Source organism: Microtus oregoni, unplaced genomic scaffold (genome assembly GCF_018167655.1).
Source record: "Microtus oregoni isolate MIOR12 unplaced genomic scaffold, Mior012 000024F_ref0000369, whole genome shotgun sequence".
Taxonomy (NCBI): Eukaryota; Metazoa; Chordata; class Mammalia; order Rodentia; family Cricetidae; genus Microtus; species Microtus oregoni.
The window spans coordinates 29,898,817-29,919,946 of record NW_024543083.1 but is presented as its reverse complement, the minus strand read 5'-3'; the positions used below and the strand labels follow the sequence as shown (position 1 = coordinate 29,919,946).

Genomic DNA, 21,130 nt, shown 5'->3' with positions numbered 1-21,130 from the left:
CTTATAAAGCATGGTAAAGTCAGAAATGGGTGAAGGAAAGAAAGAAAAACATCTGGGCAGGGAATAAGTGGGTAGAAAGAACCATCTAAATATATGAGCTCTCATGTAGGGAAGGGACGTGGTGTAGGACTCTAAGGGGAAAAACATCAATGTGGCAGCTGACAAAAGCATGTCATTGACTGGATGTTGGGTAGATGTTAGTTTGTTCTTTAACTTGTAAAAACATCGGGCCAAATGAGCTATTTCCCTTTGAACCAAGAACCTGGGAAACATGGTAGGCCCGAGCGTGTGTGCGTGCATGCGTGTGTGGTGTTAAACGGGATACAATTGATCACTGGCTCTCTGCTGGAAGCCCTAGTAGAACATTTCAGAGAGTATGTATGGTTAAAACCAGATACGAATGAAGAATTTACAGGGCAGAAGAAAAGACAGTTGTCATTGGAATGGCGAAGAAACAAGGTTCTGAGGCATTAATGTGTAAGTGAAAATTTAAAATGACAGTAAGACTTTTAAATCTCGGATCCCCAAAGTGTGACCTACCCTTACTTAGACAAAAGTTACTCATAAAAGATCTATGTCTGCTCTGTATTCCATCATCTTAAAAGTGTCCTGGCTAGTTTAAAGGCCATTGTACATAATAATTGGTTGCCATGGAAACCTACCTTGAAATCTGCTGTTGCAGTCTATCCTTGGCTTGAAGTGTGTATAAGTGGCTTAGAGACTGCAGGAGACAGAAAAGCAAGACTCTTGCTGTCAGTCAATCCAGGGCAGTCACATATTCATTTACAAAAACAAAGCAGATTGGAATGCGTGTTTTCCCCTCCCTGAGTACTCTACCTGCCTTGTTAGAACTTGTTAATCATACAGAGGTCTTTGAGTTCATTTGTGGAAGAGAAGCGAATTCAGAAGCCGGAGTTCTAAGGACATGGTGACAAATGGACCGGTAATTCTGATGCCAGAATCTCCCAGGTTCTTCCTGATTTTTTGCAGAACGAGAAGGCTTTTATAATTTTAACCATTATTTGTATGTGTTTATCAGTTTTTCTGAGCCTGTAACTAATACCTCAGCTGTTTAGAGCATTTGGTGCAGAATCATGAGGACCACACCTCTGCGCTCACCTCACAAACTGAGCATCCCACCAACTGCTTGTAATCCAGCCATGACTGGGGTTTGCTAGATTTCTGCCTCCCTGAGAAAACAGGATCCCATATGGTAAAAGACAGAGTGAGGAGAGGGAGACCCAAGGCCTTCTTCTGACCCCAGTGGGTATGTATGTATGCCACTCTGGAACACACGAGTCTAACTCACATAGATGAACATAAATAGAATTGTAAAAATTGTTGTGTATGGATTGGGGCTAAAGAGAAGTCCTCACAGCAAAGAGCACTTGCTGCTCTTACAGAGACCTGAGTGTGGCTCCCAGTATCCACACTGGGCGCCTCCTAAATGCGTGTAATTCTAGCTCCAAGGGATCAACAACTTCGTCTGTCCTTAATCTGCACACACATTAAAACACACTACAAGTAATTTTTAAAATCCTTTAAAAATATGCGGTTATCATTTGTGCCTATTTTATCTTATGTAAAGATGCATTTATTTTTATTTTATATGTATGAGTGTCTTACTTGCATTATACATGTGCACCACCTCTATGCCTAATGCTTGTAGAGACCAGAGAAAAGCATAGGTTCCTCTAGAATTGGACTGAGTTATGAGTATATGTTTAATGGTTTTATTAAATTTCGTGTGTTCACTAAATGATGCCTATGAAACATACCTAGATGATAAAGTATGATATGAGGAACACTAGTATACATACTGCTGAGCTTAAGAAAACAAACGTTACCAATATCTAAGCTAAATCCAATTCCTTATCTTCCCCCACAAAAGAACCTATATTTCGTGTTTATGTTTTGCATTAGTTTATGTTCACGATTACATGAATTGTAATCCTAACTACATTGTTTGGTTTTGGAAGGCTGATGGGAAAGTGAATTTCCTTTTCTTTTGGGTTGACATTATGGCTGACATATGGTGGTGCATATCATGTATTAGATTTTCCACTCTGGATGCCAGACTTTAATTTGTAACATCTACAGACCATGGGAAGAGGAAGTCTCATTCCTTAACTCTCTTAAGGGTCCTTATGCTACGGGCTAGCTCAGGGTTTTGCTGATTCTCTCCACGTGGATCTTTGGGTGCATTTTTGGTGTGGATTTTTGACTTAACTATATTTTCCTAAAATTTCACCAGTACAGTTAAAAATCTACAATTTCATATTTAATTCATTACTTTTAGCAGCCCACTTGGAATACCCCTTCAAGGATCTTGATTGTATGTAGTTTTGAAAGCAAGAAAAAAAAATTTTGTTAATTCTACAACATTCTCATAACTTTGCTGTAATTTCATGTGCGTGCGCATGCACACACACACATACTATGGTCTTGGGAAAAGGTCATCTTCATTGTTTACACTAACTTTTATTTTTAAATTAAAAAATTGGCTGTTGTCTTTTCGAGTCACTGCATAGTAATTGGATAAAATACAAGTGTATAGATGATTCCATTATTTGCCTTCACAGAGGTTGCTTTTCTTTTAGGAATGAACCTGGTCATGGGATAATAGGAGTGGATCTCAGAATTGCGTTATAATTGTATTTAGAGTTTGTATGTGTGTGTGTGTTACATATGTGTGTATTTTCTCCTAGGTTGCCACAATGAATACTCAGGATTCTGGCTGGAAATTCTTGAGACTGTTTGATGGACATGTTTACAGTGGTGTGGAAACCTTGGGGAAGGAGCTGTTTATGTACTTTGGCCCAATAGCCTTACGGTAAGACAAACCTGTACAATACATCATGATGCTCTCTGTGTGTGAATGTATGGGGAAGCTTTTGCTTGCAGCTTGCCAGGTTTTACACTTAGTCCTGTAGAAAGTGGTCCAGATTTAAGAGAGCTCCAGTAAGAGAAGCTGAGAGTCTATCATGGAAAGAAAGAAGCTCAAGAAGAATGCGTTGTGATGTCATCATTACTTAGAGTTTAGTAATTTGTCTTTTTTTAGGAAGAAAACATGGATGGGCTAGGTGGGCTTCTCTAGTACACCAGAGCCAAGCCTCTGTTTTGATTTTCATGTTAGTTACGTTTGGTGACATGGATTACTTTGTATTTGTGACAGACTCTAGTTTGGTTTAAGTGCATTGCTCGATTTTTTTTCCTGTCTTCTTTCTTTCTCCTAAGCTCTGAAGGAAATTTGGGAACTGAAAGAATTCATAAACTTTCCCACAGATAGACTGAAGTTCTTGTGAGAATGTATGGATAGTATTTTAGCAAAGAAGGCCTTGATAGACTTGCCGACAATTAGATTCTCATGACCACCTATGTGGCTTGCAGGTAAATGAGACAGGCTTGTGAGTTGGCAAGTCTGTCATATCGTAGTGAGGCTTTAGAGGTCAGCCTCAGGTTTGACAAACTGTGATTATGGATTTGTTTCCTGGAACTCTCTCTCTCTCTCTCTCTCTCTCTCTCTCTCTCTCTCTCTCTCTTTGTCGGTGTTTAGACATTGATTAGCTCCCACCTGAAAAGCTGAAAAGCAAAAGAACTGTTCCTGGATCCCATGCTTCTAACAGGTGAATAACACTCAGGGAGGCCAAGAGACATGGCTCTCTGATTGTTATTTATTGCGTCTCATCTACTGCATAGTTGGAGTACTTCAGGTTTCTGTAATTGCTTCCCCTGTGAAGTGTTCTCTTAGTTGTCAGCAGCTTCTGTCCTTGGGCAACATTGTCATGTCATGGCTTTCCTTAGTCTGGAATTGATAACATCAGCATATGTCTGCTGGTTCATCAGTAATGATATATTGCCAGTTCCATTATTACTTCAGTAGATTGATGTGATGGAAAACACTCAGCTCTGGACAGGGCCATACGCAAGGGGATCCATGGATGATAGTCGAAAACATTGATATGTTATTGATTCTTGGTTTTAGGTGGAGATTTATTTTAGTGGGATGAAAGGGAGGCTTTTTATCAGATGTTCCCAACCAGACTGATAAGGAGGAAATCATTTCTCGGTGAAGAGCTGTCAGGGAGTGTTCCATGAAGTTCTAAACAACGGCACTCACATCTTCAAGCTACGTGAATAAGTAGCATCCCGGGAGAGTACCTCTCTCAATATATGGGTTGGAAGAAAAATTCATTGGCTTGCTGACATTGAATTTCCTGTGGCCCTAATGACTGTTCTATGTAACAATTCAAGCCTACTGGTAGATGTTGGAATCTGAACTTAGCAATCAAAAATCAACTGCATCCCATATTACAATATGACTTTAATTTTTTTTAAATGCACTCCTAACCTATGCTTTTTAAGGAATAAATGACTCCAACAAAGAGAGACCGCACTCGTGTGGAACGGCAGCCCTGTGCACCATAGATAGAAATGTAGTCTTCAGTTTTGACTTCCTTTCTGGTGCAGGAGGTCCTTCTGTTTGTGTGTTGCTGTTATTGGTTAATTAATAAACAAACTGCTTGGCCTGATAGGGCAGAACTTAGGTAGATAGAGAAGACAGAACTGAATTCTGGGAGGAAGAAAGCAGAGTGAAAGAGCCGCCAGGGAGACGCCAGGTCAGACATGCTGAATCTGTCCCGGTAAACCACGACCTTGTGGTGACATAGGGATTATTCAAAATGGGTTAAATCAAGATGTGAGACTTAGCCAATAAGAGGCTAGAGATAACGGGCCAAGAAGTAATTTAATTAATACGATTTTTGTGGGTTATTTCGGGTGTAAGCTAGCCGGGCGGCTGGAATGAACAAAGGACCCACTCTCTATACAACACCTTTCTAACCACAGTGCTTTGTCTGTGTCTCAGAGAGTATACAGCAGGAAACATGCATAGAAGATTTCCTTCAGTTCTCCAAACACCAATGTTGGCATAGTCAAAATTCCCTTTGAATTTTAGTCAGAATGCATGTTCATTCATAGGGAAATTATGAATCTTCGGGGATTCATTTGTTTATAAAAGTAGAATATACTATAAGAGAATAATTCTATGGTCCAGTCTAACAGAGCCAGCTGTGTAAAGAGCTCCACTTAAGAAAAATTCAAATTAGAGAGGGGGATATTTCTGTTAGTAAATGCTTTATCCAAGGGATTTTAATCATACTGTGGAATACTAAACAGTATTATACAGACTAACTTTAACCATCAAAATGGATGCAACTTTTCCATTTCTAAGCACTTGGCTCTTTCTATGTTCTGATTTATATGACTCTTACTAACTGTGATTTGTAAACCTATTCAGAGACGAGAAAGTGTATTTATAATATTTGATAGATTTTGACATTGGACTTTCATAATAAGTTTTGTAGTTTAAGTGCTATGAACCTTCCATTGATATACATTAGATAATGTAGCCATTCTTCCTAGTTTACTAATCTGTCTTTGTGGGATCTTTAAACTAGTTATAAAAGAGTTACATCTTCAGATAATTTTTTGTATTCCATCACTAAACATGAAGAATAAAATTTAAGTTTGATAAGAATTCTAAATTAAACCATATATGTCAGAATCATAAATACTCATGTTCACACAATATGGGTGTTCTTCCTGCATGCATGTGTGCTTTCCATGTGCATGAATGCCCTGTGGGGACAGTAGAGGACATTCACATTCTCTGGGATGGAAGTTATAGATGACTGTGACTTACCATATGCTGGGAGCTGAACCCAGGTCCTCTTTAAAGCTGAGCCATCTCTCCAGCCCTTGGATTATACTTCTTTGTAAGTGTGTATGCATGTGTGTGTGTTTGCAACACATGTATGTGACTATGGAGTGTGTCCATATGAGCATTTGAGGTTATTTATAATATTTTTCCCCTGTTTTTATCCAATTATCCTGACAGTTTTATTGTGGCAATAACCTTTTTTCTAGTAAATTTCTTTGCAAAGTTATTGAGAAATAGTTGACCTCATCTGTATTTCTGAGATCACCATGTTCTTTAATGGATCCAAGCATCCATTTTAATTAATAACACAGATTTTTATAGTAAGTTTAAATATGATAAATGAGTTATCTTGCTTTATTTGTTTTTTAATGTCTTTATTTGCTCTTTAAAAATTTCAATATATTTTTATTGTATTCTCTTCCCCTAACTCTTTCCAGATCCTCCCATCCTCTCTACCCAGCAAACTTCATATTCTTTTTCTCTTTAAACAAACAAAAATGGAATTTGATTTGTGCTACCCACTCCTGCTCATGGGGCCTGCCCTGAAGTCTGGTTGGTATGTCCAGTGATATTTCATTGAAGAACTCTCCCAGAAGCTATCAACTGTGAATAGCTTCTTGGCTAGGGGTACGACTTTCTCCTCTTGATGCTGGAATTTTGTCTGCTTTGAGCTTGTGCAGGTCTTCTGCATGCTCTCACAGTCTCTGTGAGTTCATATGTGCACCTGCCCTGTTGTGTATGGAAAACTCGAAAGTCATCCTCCACTTCTGGTTCTTACAGTCTTTCTTTCTGCTCCCCGTCTTCTGACCCCACCATGCCTTCATATAGGTCTCTGAGCCAAGGTGTGATGAAGGCATCCTTCATAGGGCTCTAAAGTCTCTTAATTTCTGCTGTTGTCTAATTGTGGGTCTCTGTATTAATAACTATCTACAAGAAGATGATTAGGGTTGAATGGGTATAAATTATGTCTTCAGGAGGCATTTTATTGCTATGTTCATTGAGCAAAATAGTAGTTAGTAGGTTTCCTCTAGGGCCCATGACCTATTTAGTCTCAGGTTCTTGGCTTCTTTAACAATGTCAGGTATGGGTTCTGTCTCATAGAGTGGGACTTAAATACGTTTTTGAAAACGTCTGTTTGCTCCCATAATATTTCTGCCACTATTGCACCAGAGAACATATCTATTGCGCTGATTGTTTTTGTAGCTCACAAGGTACATAGCTGGGTGAGATTCATGATTACTTTTCTTCTCCAGTAATGTACATTAAATCTTCCCATACTAAGAACTCTAGCCAATAAGGATGAAACCTCCAGTTGACTACCAGCTGGTTCTGTCCATGTTCTATGCCTTAAGAAGTATAGCAACAGGGTCTTACTGTCAAGTTTGGTGATAAAACAGTTATGGTTGTGGGCGGGGGGTCTATGGGGCCAGTTTTCCCAGTGACTTAAAAAGACGTAATCCATTCCTGGTACTGGTGGTTTTATTTGGTATCATATGATGTATAGTTTGAGTATTGTCTCCTCTATAATATGGTAGCTCTGTATTAAATTTCTATATGTGACATTAGCTCAACTTCCTTGTCATAACTTATCTCTTGCAGTTCATATACATATTGAATTATTTAGATTTAATTTTGAGTGATTCTTGTATTCTTACCATACTCTCTACTTTGTTATGATGGGTTATCCTTTCTGCATCTGTCTAGATAAGTCTTTTACTGAGAATATGTTTGTTTTTAAGCAAGATGTTGTCCTAAAGTTGTATGTTCTTATATACTTTACTGGTTATTTGTGACCTTATGGTAATACTGTCTTACAACAATTAAGAACTGTTAATATCTCTGTCCTTTCTGATTTTTATGTAGGTTTGTTCTGATGCACTAACTTGCATATTGTGTTTGGAGAAAAGATAAAGCAAAGTAAATGACTTGAAAGAATGTAACAACTAATGTGATACTTAATACTGACTGTCAACTTGACCCGATCTAGAATCATCTAGAAGATAATCTGAGCATAGCTGTGAAGAATTATCTAGATTAGATTAGCCTCTAGCCATGCCTGTAAAGGAGTATCTTAATAAAGTTGTTTGAACTATGAAAACTCAACCCCAAAACAGCCAGGGTATTGGACTGCATAAAAAAGGGGGTGGTGGAATATAGCTGAGGAGAACACAAATGGCTTTCTTCTTCTTTATGACAGAGAAACTTGTAACCAGAGTTTTCAAGCCCTGACAGCCTCTATAGGGATATACATTGCCTCCATAAGGATATATACTGCCTTGATAGGGGTATATACTGCTTTGATAGGGGCATATACTGCCTTAATAGGGGTATATACTGTCTTGATAGAGGTAAATACTGCCTTGATAGGGGTGTATACTGCCTTGATAGGGATATATACTGCTATGATAGGTGTAAATAGTGCTATTTGATGGGGTGTATACTGCCGTGATAGGGGTATATACTGGCATGATAGGAATATATATGTATATACCTTTGATGTTTGAGTCAAAACCAACTCTTATTTCCTTGTTAGGAAATAAGGGTGTCTCAGCACAACAACACAAAAATTAGTAAAGACAGAAGTGTTTCACAAAGTGAATGAGGATTTAGGATAAATCAGAGGTTCTAAAACAACTACTTGTAACTGCAATCCAATGAACAAAGAGACATTTTAATAGAGTTATATAGGAATTTTCCTTGGCAAACCTTATGTAGCAGAAAGCTCAAATAAAAACAAATATCCCTCACACATACCTACTCATTGTACTAAAAGCCAAGAATGAAGCGAAATCCTGGAAACAACTAGATTAAAGGAGACATATGAAGAAACAAAGTTGAAAAACACACTGGGCTTTTCATCAGAAACTCTGCAAGACAGAAGACAGCAGGGAGGCCTCCAAATTGCCAGAACAATAAACCTCTCAACTGAGAATTCTAAAGTCACTAAAAATATGTATTGAAAATGAAGGGATGATAAAGACTTAAAAGAAACAAATGAACAAAAGCTCTGAGAATCCAACAGCATCAGACACGCAATGTTGAAAGGTCTGTCTGTCTCAGATATGGGATAAATAGCTGGTAGGAATTTGAATCTGCAGGGAGAAAGAAGAGTAAACAGAGAAAATGTAGCAGTAAATAATTTTTTTGTCTTAAAGTATGTCTAAATCTTTGCCTTTCCCCTTTGTTTTATTTCTATTACTCAATGTTTACATTCATTTACAAGTGCAGTTTCTTGATCTGCTCATTGAGGAGAGACTCCTTATCTCTGATATTTTTTAGTTAAATATCTTAAAATTTCTTATTTTTTCAGGTGTCTTAATTTAATATGTCAAAGAGCAACTATATAACAAAATAACTATTACTGTTTTAATTATTTTTAATTAAAATTACTTTTTGACATCTATATCATAGTTGCTATTCAATCTTTTAATTTTTGTGTATCTCATAAACATGTATAAGTATATATATTATTCTGTTTATATATTCTGTAGACGGAGGCTGCTTGTTTGTTCCCAGGTGCCCAGACCCAAAATTATCACACAGAAACAGTATTAATTACAACACTACATGGCCAATAGCTTAGGCATATTCCTAGCTAGCTCTTGCATCTTAAATTACTCCATTTCTATTATTTTGTATTTTACCACGAGCTGGTAAGGTTCTGGCATTCATCTCTTGCAGTGGCTACATGGTGTCTCTGACTCAGCCTTCTTTCTCCCAGCATTCAGTTTAGTTTTCCCACCTAGCTCTATTCTGCCCTGCCACAGGCCAAAGAAGCTTTTTCATTAACCAATGATAATAAAATGTATTCATAGCATACAAAGGGGAATCCCATATCAATATTCATTGTATTATGTTATATATATATATGAATATACACATATGTATTGAATCTTAGATATCATTTCTAGAAGAGCCTTACATAAATATTAAAGCTTACAAATGGAAATGACTTTTCTGTTGAGTCTTTAGAGTATGGAACTGAGTGAATCTAGTAAGTAGTTAAGTTTTATTGGATTTGGTGGGTTGTGGTTGCTTTTTACTGCTTTACTAACTTCAGAACTTCAGTTCCTTACAGATCTGCTGGAAGAACAACATGAGGCAGGTCTAGTGTGCTCTGAGAGTCCATCTAGTAAGGAGGGGTCCTTCCTTTTAATACCCATGTCAGGGCTCGGGGCAAGCACCTTCCCATCAGGTCCTTTTCCTGTAGGACTAAGGGCTGCTCGTGAGGTGCACTGAAATAGATGGACCTGGGAAGGCAGTAAGCATATCCGCATCCTCCTACTCCCACCTCTGCTCCCCTAACTTTGATTGTGTTCACAAATCTAGGGAAACTGAGGCCGATGGGGAAAAGGGGGCAGTTCTGTTCTTGGAGGACAGACCAGGAGAGAGTGAAGGCCCCTGCCATTTACTGACTCAGCCCATCTGTCCTTCTATGCCCACTTGGACTTCCCAGGGAACGTGGGAATATGTAATCCTCCCCTCTTCCCACCTCCTGTCCTTGGGTGGGGGGAGGGAGGCAGAGCTAGTCTGGGCTAAGCAGTAGCTGCAGGCTGTGAAATGGGCTCTACCTCTGAAAGGGTTCTTTGTGATTTCAGTGTTAGCCCTGCTCCTAGAGATAGTTGCCCTTCAGGCTCCACCCCACAGAATACCTACAACAGTCAGCTTCTGTCCTGGGCCTTGGTGACTTCAGGCTGCCAGGCTTCATCACACTGAGCTGCAGATTACATCATCAATCCACCTAGTCCCCTCCACTACACTGGTAAATTATTACCATTTGCCAGGTGTGAGGTCAAATGCTTGCTTCAAAGAAATTAATGAGGTGGCACCCCAACAAGAACCTGCCAAACAAAGAGGCTGAAACTTTTAGGTTACTGTTGGAGGCCTACGAGGTCCTATCAGATGCTAAAAAGTGATCAGCAGTATTCTAGAAACACAACCACTTTCATAACTGGACCTTCTGGCTTATGCCTGTGATCCTAGCCACTTAGGAGGCTGAGGCAGGGGGAATCAAAAGCTCTAAGATAGTCAGAACAAGTGAGGTCTCAAAAAAGAAAGAAAGAAAGAAAGAAAGAAAGAAAGAAAGAAAGGAAGGAAGGGAGAGAGAGAGAAGGAAGGAAGGAAAGAAAGAAAGGAAGGAAGGAAGAAAGAAAGAGAAAAAAGAATGGCTGGTTTGTAGCTCAGGGATAAAACCAGAATATGCCAGGGTTTGAGCTTAAACTTCAGAATTGAATAGCATAACTACTTGCTATATACAACCGGAATGAGGTTTGTTTATTTCATGCATTCCAGCACTTCCATACACTCTGGCAGGACCAGGGACCATTTAGATTCTGGTCACTTCCAGGGATGGACAGTCAGTCACTCAGGGGGTCTCTTGGGGTCTGTTTCCGTAGTGTACACTCAGGCAGCGGGCTAAGGTTGTGTGTGTAGTGTGTGTGTGTGTGTGTGGGGGGGGGTGATTTCTTACATCACGGAGCTTCCATACCTATAAGACTGCTTTCTGGCTGCTCCTGCCTATCTGTGGAGTGACTTCTGTGCTTCCTTCTACTTGTTCTTGTGAAGGTAGGTGAGTTGCTTCATTCTTTTCCTCCAGCTGTTGTGTTGTTGTTGTTGTATTGAGACTAGTCTCGCTGTGTAGCCCTGGCTGTTCTGGAACTCACTGTGTAGACCAGCCTAGCCTCAATCTAGAGGTCCGCCTGCATCTGCCTCCCAAATGTTAGGGTTAAAGTCTGTGCCACCACACCGGGCCCTGCCATTCTTCATTCTAGTTTTGTTTTCTGGGTCTTTACATGTTTTGCAAACTTTTCTCCCTTTCTGCAAACATTTTAAACATTAATAATTAGTTTTGAACATTTGAGAAAAAGAAAAGGAAATCATCCAGCTCTCATCATTGCTGCATGGGTGATGGTGATGGTTTCTCCTTGTTTCTGCCCCATTTCCAGCTTTCAGCCGACCCTGGAAATTCATGCCACAGGTTCCCACTCTCCCTTCCCTAGCAGTAGACCACTGTTGAAGTTACCCTATGGAAGTCTTCTAAGAACAACAGAGGCAAGGTTTCTTCACAACAGGGCTTTGTTCAAACCACAGGGTGGCAGCTTTTAAGCACACAGCCTTTCTCCTGGCCTTGGCAGGCGGTCTCTCTCATGGCTTCTGTGGGTGTTCTTGGGGCCCAGATTTGCCCCTTTCTCTTCCCGAAGGAGAAGGAATATTCTCTTCTGAATTCTGTGCCAACATTAGCTTGCTGGTTCACTTCACGGCAACTATGATCGCTTTTGTTTCCACCTCACTCTTCCTTAACAGCAAGTGCACTTTAGAGGCTCCCCACCACAGCAAAGGGTTTCCTATCTTATCCCATTAAGGCTTTTAAATCTTGTGAACTAGGGCCAAACATGCTGCTTGGGCAGAGGAGGTTTCCTGTCTGCAGAGAAAGGCAGTGTTTTCTTCCATTCCCTCAACTACACCACTCAGTTCTTCTGCTTCACATCAGAAAAGTGTTCCAGAAGCAGACAGGGTTTCATTAGGATGCTTCAGCGATTTAAAAGGCAGGCCTTTTCAGTCTCCTGGCCTGGTGCATCCTTTTTCACACCCAGTTCCTCCATCAGGCAGGGATTATAAACCATTACAATACTCCACACATGACATTTAAAACTTTCCTGCAAAATTTAGCTTTTCTACTTACCTAGTTTGTTAATGGTGGTTTCCACTTAAAACCTCTTTTCTGAATGTAATATGGCCCCATGAGCTGATAGATAGAGCATAAAGCCTCAGTGTCGGTTGCTTTAACAACATGGGTGCTTGCTGTGCCTCAATGATTTTCATGAAGCGATTTATTCCTCTTCTAAAAGGTAAGTAACAATACAGAAGCATTTATTCTTTGATTGGAGCTCAGTCATCACAATAGTTAGCTCTTTAATGGTATAAATGCAAATTAATATAAGATAAAGCACTTTTATGTGCATCTTGCCCCTAAATGGAACGTGTTTGCAAGACAAAAGTGCACTTGCTTTCTTTGTAGTTCTTACTGGGGCTACTCCTGCTTTTGACGTGGGTCTTAACCTTTGAGGTTTTTGATGTGGATGTGGTTTCATTATGGAAAGTGATTTAGAATCCACTTTATGAGCCATGCAGCTGAAAAGATTTTAGATATGATGGCTTCTGGGCATGACAGTTGTACACCTTTCACTGAGGCTGAACCTCCATAAGCTAAATTATGAAGTACTTACAGGCACACATTTTTCCTGTCAAGAACTATGGGGCATGTAAAATTCATTTATGATTGATAGTAGGGCACACAGAGTTTAAAACCCACATTTTAAAACTTAGACTTGTTAACCTTGTCCAATACTGTAACGCGGTGCTTTGGAATTAGAAGCACAGAGCAGTAACGTTTGCTGCCAGGAGAACCATATTTATTAACTCAACAAAGCGATAAGGAAACAGATCTGAAAGGCAGAGCGCAGTATTTCATCTTGAGGATAATTTCTGATCTTCATCGGAGGTCTCACAAAATCACTTCTTTTTAACTGGACATGCTAATCAGTTCTACAAAATCTGAAAGGTTATGAATTTTTCATAAGTCCATTGTAGCTTTGAAGTTAACTGTAAATATTTATAAATCCCTTCTTCCCAATATCTATAAAAGTAAATGAAAATGAAAAGAATTGGACCAAGTTTTAACTCGTCCTCTCTTCATCTTTGTCTATCACAGGTATCTATCTATCATCTATCTATCTATCTATCTATCTATCATCTATCTATCTGTGTATGTGTGTGTAAAATGCTTAGCTCAAACAGTGGGGAAGAGACACATGTATTAAACTGTAGATCATGTTTTACAAACTTCTAATTCTCTGTGACTAAACTAAGGAATCTGAATGTTATTGGCTTTGTAGAATATATAAACAAGCCATAATCATTTTTTTTGGCTTATGCTTTTGAATAAGTATGGAATGATGTTAGACTATTTGAACAAAGATATTTTATCTGACTAGAGGGCTAAGTGTTGGGGCTTTCCAGTTTCTCCAGGAAGCGATTTTAGCGTTGTAGCCATTTCTTCTTCCTCCTCTTTAACAGTAACTACCCTGTGTGGCATTAGTTTGCTTATAATTTTAAAAGGTAAATAGCATGACACATGATATGCTTCTGTTACTCAAAAAAAGGGTTGACTCTGTTTCAGGATTCATTTCGGGATGAATGGTTCTGTCTTGATTAACCCACGTGAGTGTGAAAATAGAGGTGGGGTTTCTCCGGCTTTCCAAGTACAGCTCACCAGTGACTTGATCTGTTTCTTTGACTCTTCAGTAGAATTCAGGTAAAAAAATAAATAAATAAAATAAAACAAAGAATTTTTAACTATTTAATAGAAACTAAAACTGAGATACCAAGACAAGGAGTTGTTTTTGTTTTTTGTTCCTCATCTGAACTTGCCACACCCCTACACTTTTTTTTTTGTTAGATGAGAAAAGAACTAACAGAGATGAAGAATAATAGAGGAAGATTCTGAGAAGGGTACTTAGTACTTTAGCTGCATAACAGCATAGCTGGTATTTGTAGCTTGGTTTCAACATCACACGTGTTTTCTAATCAATAAAAATGTCATTGTAATGGAAGCATCAAATATTATTATTAGGGTCGTCACTGTTTGTGGGTGCCCTCTTGCCCTCTTGCCTGTTGGCCACCAGGTCGAGAGGGGAATGAGGCAGAAGGGATGGCAGAAGGGATGAGCATTAACAAAGATAGCCCTCCAGGAGACAGATTTTCAGTGAATCAGCTCAAAGTTGTTCCAGAGTATTATATATAGGATTGGGGAACCTGGGTACAAACCCTAATTTGCATGAAGTGGCACGCTCCTATCACAAGGCTTAGTCTGTGGCAGTAGGGCCCTATAATAGCAGATCTCCTTAGCACAAGACTTTTTAGCAGGGATCTGTGCCAAGGATCAGGCTAAAGATGAATCATGCATCTTGTTTAGAGACAGGCGTCTGATTTGGAGAGAATTTTCAGATAAGGTTTGTCTTGTAGGCTCAAGGACATTCTCCAGATAAGGGCAGGTAAAGAGCAGGAAGCTTTGCTGGTTGCTGAGGGACTTCCATATTGCCAAAGCTTAGAGAAAAACCTGCTACGCTTATGGTGTCTGTGACCTCTAAGCAACTAGCAATATATTCCAACCACTGTTCATCCAAAGAACTCACATGCCATAGATTATATAAGTGCTTGTATTTATATCCAAGCCCACCCTAAACTTACAAAGCAGACATATGCTTAATGTGTTATATACTTCGTTCTATAGAAATTCAATGGAAAGCCAACAAAGAGTAAGAACGATGGAAGAACTGGATGTGTGTTCGCCAAAATTCAGTTTCTCACGAGCAGAAAGTGAAGTGAAAAAGCAGAGAGATCGGATGCTGTGTGATGTGGTCCTAGATCAGAGAGTTCTGCCTGGTGTCGGGAACATCATCAAGAACGAAGCTCTCTTTAACAGCGGTCTCCATCCAGCTGTTAAAGTATAAGTATTGTCAAATTCATTTTGAGCTTGTTTTTAAATGCCGTAAGGACCCAACGAGAAACAGAAATCTGTGGTGTAGCAACATATTCTCTACATACTCCAGGCATCTTTTAGGTCTTGGCTTTAAGGGTCAGCTTCTTGGTGTGGCCATCTCTGACTTCCTGTGAGAACTGCAGGTCTCAGTTGCTACCCTCAGGAGTCCTTAGCTTGCTTTGATTTTATTTTCCCTATTCCTTGTACTAGTTTTACTTTCAAAGATATTTTACTCATTACACTTACTGTTTTAAACAACAGCAACAACAACAACAAAAAAAACCAGTATCTCTTCCAACTGGAATGTCACCTATGAGGAGGGCAAGTGTCTTCTCTGCAGTGATGTTCCACTGAAATACTGAAATAGCACAGTGTCTAGCTTTAGAAAGATATTTGTGGAATGTGTAAATAGATGAATTAGGCTTACCGTTTATTTTTTTCTATCTGGCATATTAAATATATTTTCTACAACACATGTATGAATTCACATTTATAGCTGCGAGTAACAAAGACTTTGGTGAATGATAAAGATGACACTAAGGTAGCAGGGACTAAAGAATGAAGGAGCAGAGGGCAAAAGAAACAAAATTCCCAGCCCTTGTTCATTTAGCTTAGATAGGCCTGAAGGGAAACTCGTTAGACTTCTAGAGTAGGATATCAGGACACGGAATGGATTTGGTTTTGTTGTTTGTTCTCCAACTGGAGAGACCAGAACTCTCATTTTTCGAGGAGACAGAGCCGTACTGAGAACAGTGATTAACTAATTAGGGTCTCCATCCCCACCTTTGTTTCTAGGGAGGAAGTTGGCACTTAAGGCTCTTTCCCAGATTGTTACTATTAACTAAATTCTAACTTTATCAACTACTTCTACTAAGTAGAGCAAGCTTGTTATGTAAATTGTTTTTTACATTAGTCCGTATTTGTTTTGTGCCTATACATTCCCGCTGGTTTTGGTAAAATCCAAATCGTTGGTAACTAAAATTTAAAGCAAACCAGTGATTGATGATTTGAGTTAGGCTATGCTTTTTCACACTTAGAACAGATAGGGTCTTGACAAAAATGAGCCTTTGAAAAATCACTTAGGTTTCTAAGGAGATGTTTTCTAGCAAAGGACCAACCAAGGGCATGAGAGATGGCTTGTCTAACATGTAGAGACCCTGGTTTTGATCCCCAACATTGGAGTGCGTAAGAGAGAGTGATAAAGAGAATGTGCATGAATATTAAAGTTACAGTTGTGAAGAAATTATGAAATGATGTTTTCCCATTAAGGTGTGTCAGTTGTCAGAGGATCAGCTCCATCACCTTGTGAAGATGGTCCGTGAGTTCAGCATTCTCTTTTATAAGGTGAGAAAGAATATTTTCAACCACATCTTAATGCCTGTAGTTTTTTCTCTCTTAATGCTACCAGGGTGTTAAGGCCACAGGTAGCCCTCTAGTGGTAAGAGTGCAGAGATTCAGGGAGAAAGAGTAGCAATTAGTTCCTTAAAATTTTAGGTAAGAAGTCAATCTCAACTCACCTCACTATGAAAGTATTTAGTTATATTTATACTAAGTTATGCTAGTATTTTACTTGAATTCTTGTTATATTTGGGCATATAAACACAAAGCATTTAGGCAGACTTAATACTTGATAAATAGACTTGGGTTTGTTCAACTTTTGCCAATGATTATGCAGAGTTTAGGTTATTTAGATAATATTTAGTATTTAGGGTTTTTAAATCTGTAATTTGAGATTATATTTCTGTATGTACAACAAAAACTATTCTAAGGATGATATAAGGACTCAATTGACGTGTTAGTAAGTTGTATAATGTTCACATAGACCTCAGTAAAAATGCTTTATCTTTTAAACAATGGATGATAACTAAGCCTGTTTTACCACCACAATTTAATACATGTGTTTTTACTATGCTCATGATTAAGGTATTATAATGGTCTTTATTAATTGATGTAAAATGTTAATGAACCCTTTACAGTACATGGCTACCTTCTTTAACAACGGCAATTTTATAGTGACCTAGGCCCATTTATTCTTCCAGAGAAAAATGACTATAGAAAACAGTCCATTTTCCCCACAGCAAATTGGGCATTCCCATACCTTGCTAAATTAATATATGTTGTTTGTGTAGTTTCAGCCCATATACAGTAATGTTTCTGAGTTTTTACATTTTCATACTCCTGGTAGAAACAGAAAATATTCTCTTTGTAGGTACTTGAAACACATGTATATAGAATAAAACTATGGCAGAAAAATCAAAATGTCTTTTGAAATTTAACTTATACCAAAATAGAACATATTCTCTGTGAGGATAGTATTTGAGTTTTTATTTTCTTTTCTAGCAAATCTTTAGAGTTAAAAAAAAAGTCCTTTATCAGGCCAACAAAGAAAATGCTCTCGTTAAATTTTATTCCCTAAAAATAACATTTTTGCTGTTGAAACTGAGTGAGTAGCTTCCTTGTTCTAAAAGCAATCAGATTTGAAGCTAATCTAGCCCTTTTCTTACAACCATGTAATTATGTTTAATTAAGAAAGCCTTAAAAGCATAAAAGACATTTTAAAATATAGAACTTTTATATATCATTTAGATAAGAGGATAAAGCTGAGACCAGTTTGGAATACTAATAAGTTAAAACATAATGACTCAATTATTTCATACAATTCTTATTTGATAGACATTACTAAATTTTGTCAATACCTTTTACTTTGATGAAAAACTATTATGTGGAACTGCGTACAAGTTTCTGACATTTGCAGAGATGACTTAATTTCCTGAATATATCTTTGTCCCCCATAACAACAGTCTTGAGCATAACATGATAATTTTATTTATTTTCTTTCTTAGTGCCGTAAAGCAGGATCTGCCATTTCTAACCACTACAAGGTTTATAAACGCCCTACCTGTGGTCAATGCCACGGCAAAATTACTGTGTGTCGCTTAGGGGAGAACAGCAGGATGACATATTTCTGTCCTCACTGTCAGAAAGAAAACCCTCAGCACATTCAACTATGGTAAGATATCTGATTTAGATTATCTTTCCGAATAGCTGATAAACATGTAAGTGAAGGAGTGCCAGGCTAATGTAGCTTGTAGTTACCACAGAACAAAGAGCTTGAAAACACTCATGAAAAACCACTGCAGAGGAATGGGTGAAAATGCTCGTTGGGCCAGAATCAACACACTGGAACTAGAACCAGAATCATTTGTTTTAAAAGTTAATAGGAATTGTAATAGCTCTAATTTGAAGAACGAAGCAAAAAACTCAAAACCAACTACTAGAAACTTTGACTTTGGGAAAGCTGGGATAGAATGAGGAAAATTTTTGAGTGAAGTGGCAGTAGACTGTCCAACAAGGCCATTTCATGGGCCACATAACAAGATGGTTACCACCATGTTAGGTGAAGCAGAAAATGCTCCGCTCACTGAGAATAGATACAGAAATGAACTAAGACCTAGCTCTGGTGACCTATTCCTTTTGAGAGGGGGCAAACAATATGATGTGATTGGGAGTAGGAAGAAAGCCAGCATTGCTGAGCTCTGCCACACCCGAGGAGGAGGGTGAGCCTTTACTTTGTGACAAGCATAGCGGCACGACTTGTTTTCATAAATATATCCACATCCACTTGCTTTTTCCCCCTCTGTGTTCTATTTCTATAGAACTCCCACTCTGCCTCCCAAGTATTATATCCCCCTCCTGTCGGCCTAGTTTATTGTCACAGACAGGAAATATCTTCAGACAGCTAATTGTATTTGTTGTATGGGTTTCTGATTTTACTTTTCATGATACACTTATATATTTATTTGACTCCATACATTTAACACCATAACTAGCTCATAGAAGACCTTCCCTGTATTTGTCTGTTGGATAAAGGATTAATGTTCTGTGATTGTCTAGAATCTGTAGCTTCTTCCAGGTTTGAGTTTGAAAGTTTTCTTTTGTTCTTGCAAGTAGTCAGTAAATAATAATTATATAAGCAAGATATTTTTAGATTCCAAAGGGCTTGGAGATGAGATTTAAAGACTCGTAGAGTTCCTGAGAGGGATTTAGATTTTCTTGTGGGCGCAGCTGTATTCGAAGTATCGTGGGAGGTGTAATTCCCCCATCTGCACCTTCTCAATTTCTATTTAGAAAAGGGCAAGCCTCCCATGGATATCAAGCAAACATGGCACGTGGAGTTGTGGTAAGACTAGGCCCCTCCCCTCATAGGCTGCACAAGGCATCCCAGAATGAGGAGTAGGCTCCCAAAAGCCAACAAAGAGTCAGAGACAGCCCCTGCTCACACTGCTAGGAGTTCCACAAGATCAAACTTTCCAGCTGCAACAAATATGCCACCTGCCTAGGTCACTCTCATGCTGCCTGCCTGGTTATCAGTGCAGTCTCTATTAGCCCCTAAGAGCCCAGGGTAGTGGATTCTGTAGGGCTTCTTGTGGTATCCTTGAGCCCTCTGCCTTCTACAATCCTTCTTTTGTCTCTTCAACAGGATTCCCCAAGTTCTGCCTAATATTTGGCTGAGGTTCTTTACATCTGTTTCACCAGTTGCTGGATGAAGCCTCTCTGGTGATAATTGGAGTATAGCAAAGTATCACTGGGCATCATTACATTGCCCTTTTTTTTTTCTCCAGTCATGTTCGTTTCTATCCTAAGTCTCTGGGATATCAGCCTCTGGGTTCTGGTGATCCTGGCAGTGTCAAGAATGGGCTTATTTTGTGGCATGGGTCTCAGATTGGACCAGTCATTGATTGGCCATCTCCACAATTTCTCTGCCACCGTTATTCTAGCACATCTTGTAGACAGTACAAATTGTAGGTCAAAGGTTATGTGGCTAGGTTACTGTCACAATCCCTCTACTGGAAGTCTGACCAAGTATTAGGAGTTCAAGCTCTGTATTCCCTATTGCTAGGAGTCTTTGCTACGGTCACCCTCATAGATTCCTGGGAGTTTCCATCGTACTGGGTTGCTAGCTCATTCTAAAATGCTCCCTTTCTCCAATGTTCTCCCCCTCCATTGCTTCCACATAATTCCCCTGTTCCCATCCCCACCTGCTCCCAGTTTACCCTCGAAATCTATTCTAATTTCCCTTCTCGGGGAGATCCAAGCACTTCCCTCTTAGGTTCTCCTTGTTACTTACCTTCTCTGGGTGTATCAATTGTAGCATGGTTATCCTTTATTTTACAGCCAATAGCCACTTATAAGTGAGAACAAGGTCATATTCCTAAGCTTAGTGTAGATGGAAGTAGGGATTCGAGAATGTCCTAGAAGGGAACCAGAATGTGGGGAAGACGAGGAGGAAATGTCTAGCTTATTTGGAGACTCACCACACCGGTGAGTCTTGAGTGTTTCGGATATATCCACAGCTCTAACCATGTAGGATAGAAAGTCCTTGTAATTGGCTGCAGGTTACTGAGAACTTAGTGTGATTTACAAGCAAATTCTTCCTGTGGGCCTCACCTACCAGGCGGGTGGAACAACTTGAGGGCATTTGGAAGGCATGAAGAAACCCTATGGTGACTGAGTCTTCATACGATAAGCTTCTTTGGGGAAGAGAGTTTGATTGCAGTTGCCATGACAAAATATAGGCTAAAGGGGTCATATGGTCAAATGAATATTGGGGTAATTTGTAGGCTTAACTGAAAAGCTGTAGGAACCAGAGCCTGAGGACTGGAAGTGCAGGTTGACCCACATAGCTAGTACTGTCAGGGTGCCTCCAGCAGGCAATTCGTCTTAATGCTTCTATCCCCTGCCTTCTCCACCTTCTGCTGTCAGGGGAACATACCAAGCTTCAGAGCATCAAGCTTAGACTTTGCTGATGGACTGGGTGTAAGATGTAAGGACGTGTTCAGATGAAATCTAGAGTTTTGTCTAGTTAC

The 21,130-nt window shown here is 39.2% G+C and overlaps 1 protein-coding gene across 1 annotated transcript in view; it reads left to right on the top strand.

The window, feature by feature from the left end:
- The window catches only part of Neil3 (nei like DNA glycosylase 3), a 44,247-nt gene that overhangs the window by 9,941 nt on the left and 13,176 nt on the right, over window positions 1–21,130 (top strand). The window contains exons 2-6 of the mRNA XM_041673909.1: window positions 2,709–2,833; window positions 13,902–14,036; window positions 15,015–15,228; window positions 16,533–16,607; window positions 18,107–18,273. Coding sequence (XP_041529843.1) covers window positions 2,709–2,833; window positions 13,902–14,036; window positions 15,015–15,228; window positions 16,533–16,607; window positions 18,107–18,273 — 716 coding nt within the window. The remainder of the gene's footprint in view (window positions 1–2,708; window positions 2,834–13,901; window positions 14,037–15,014; window positions 15,229–16,532; window positions 16,608–18,106; window positions 18,274–21,130) is intronic.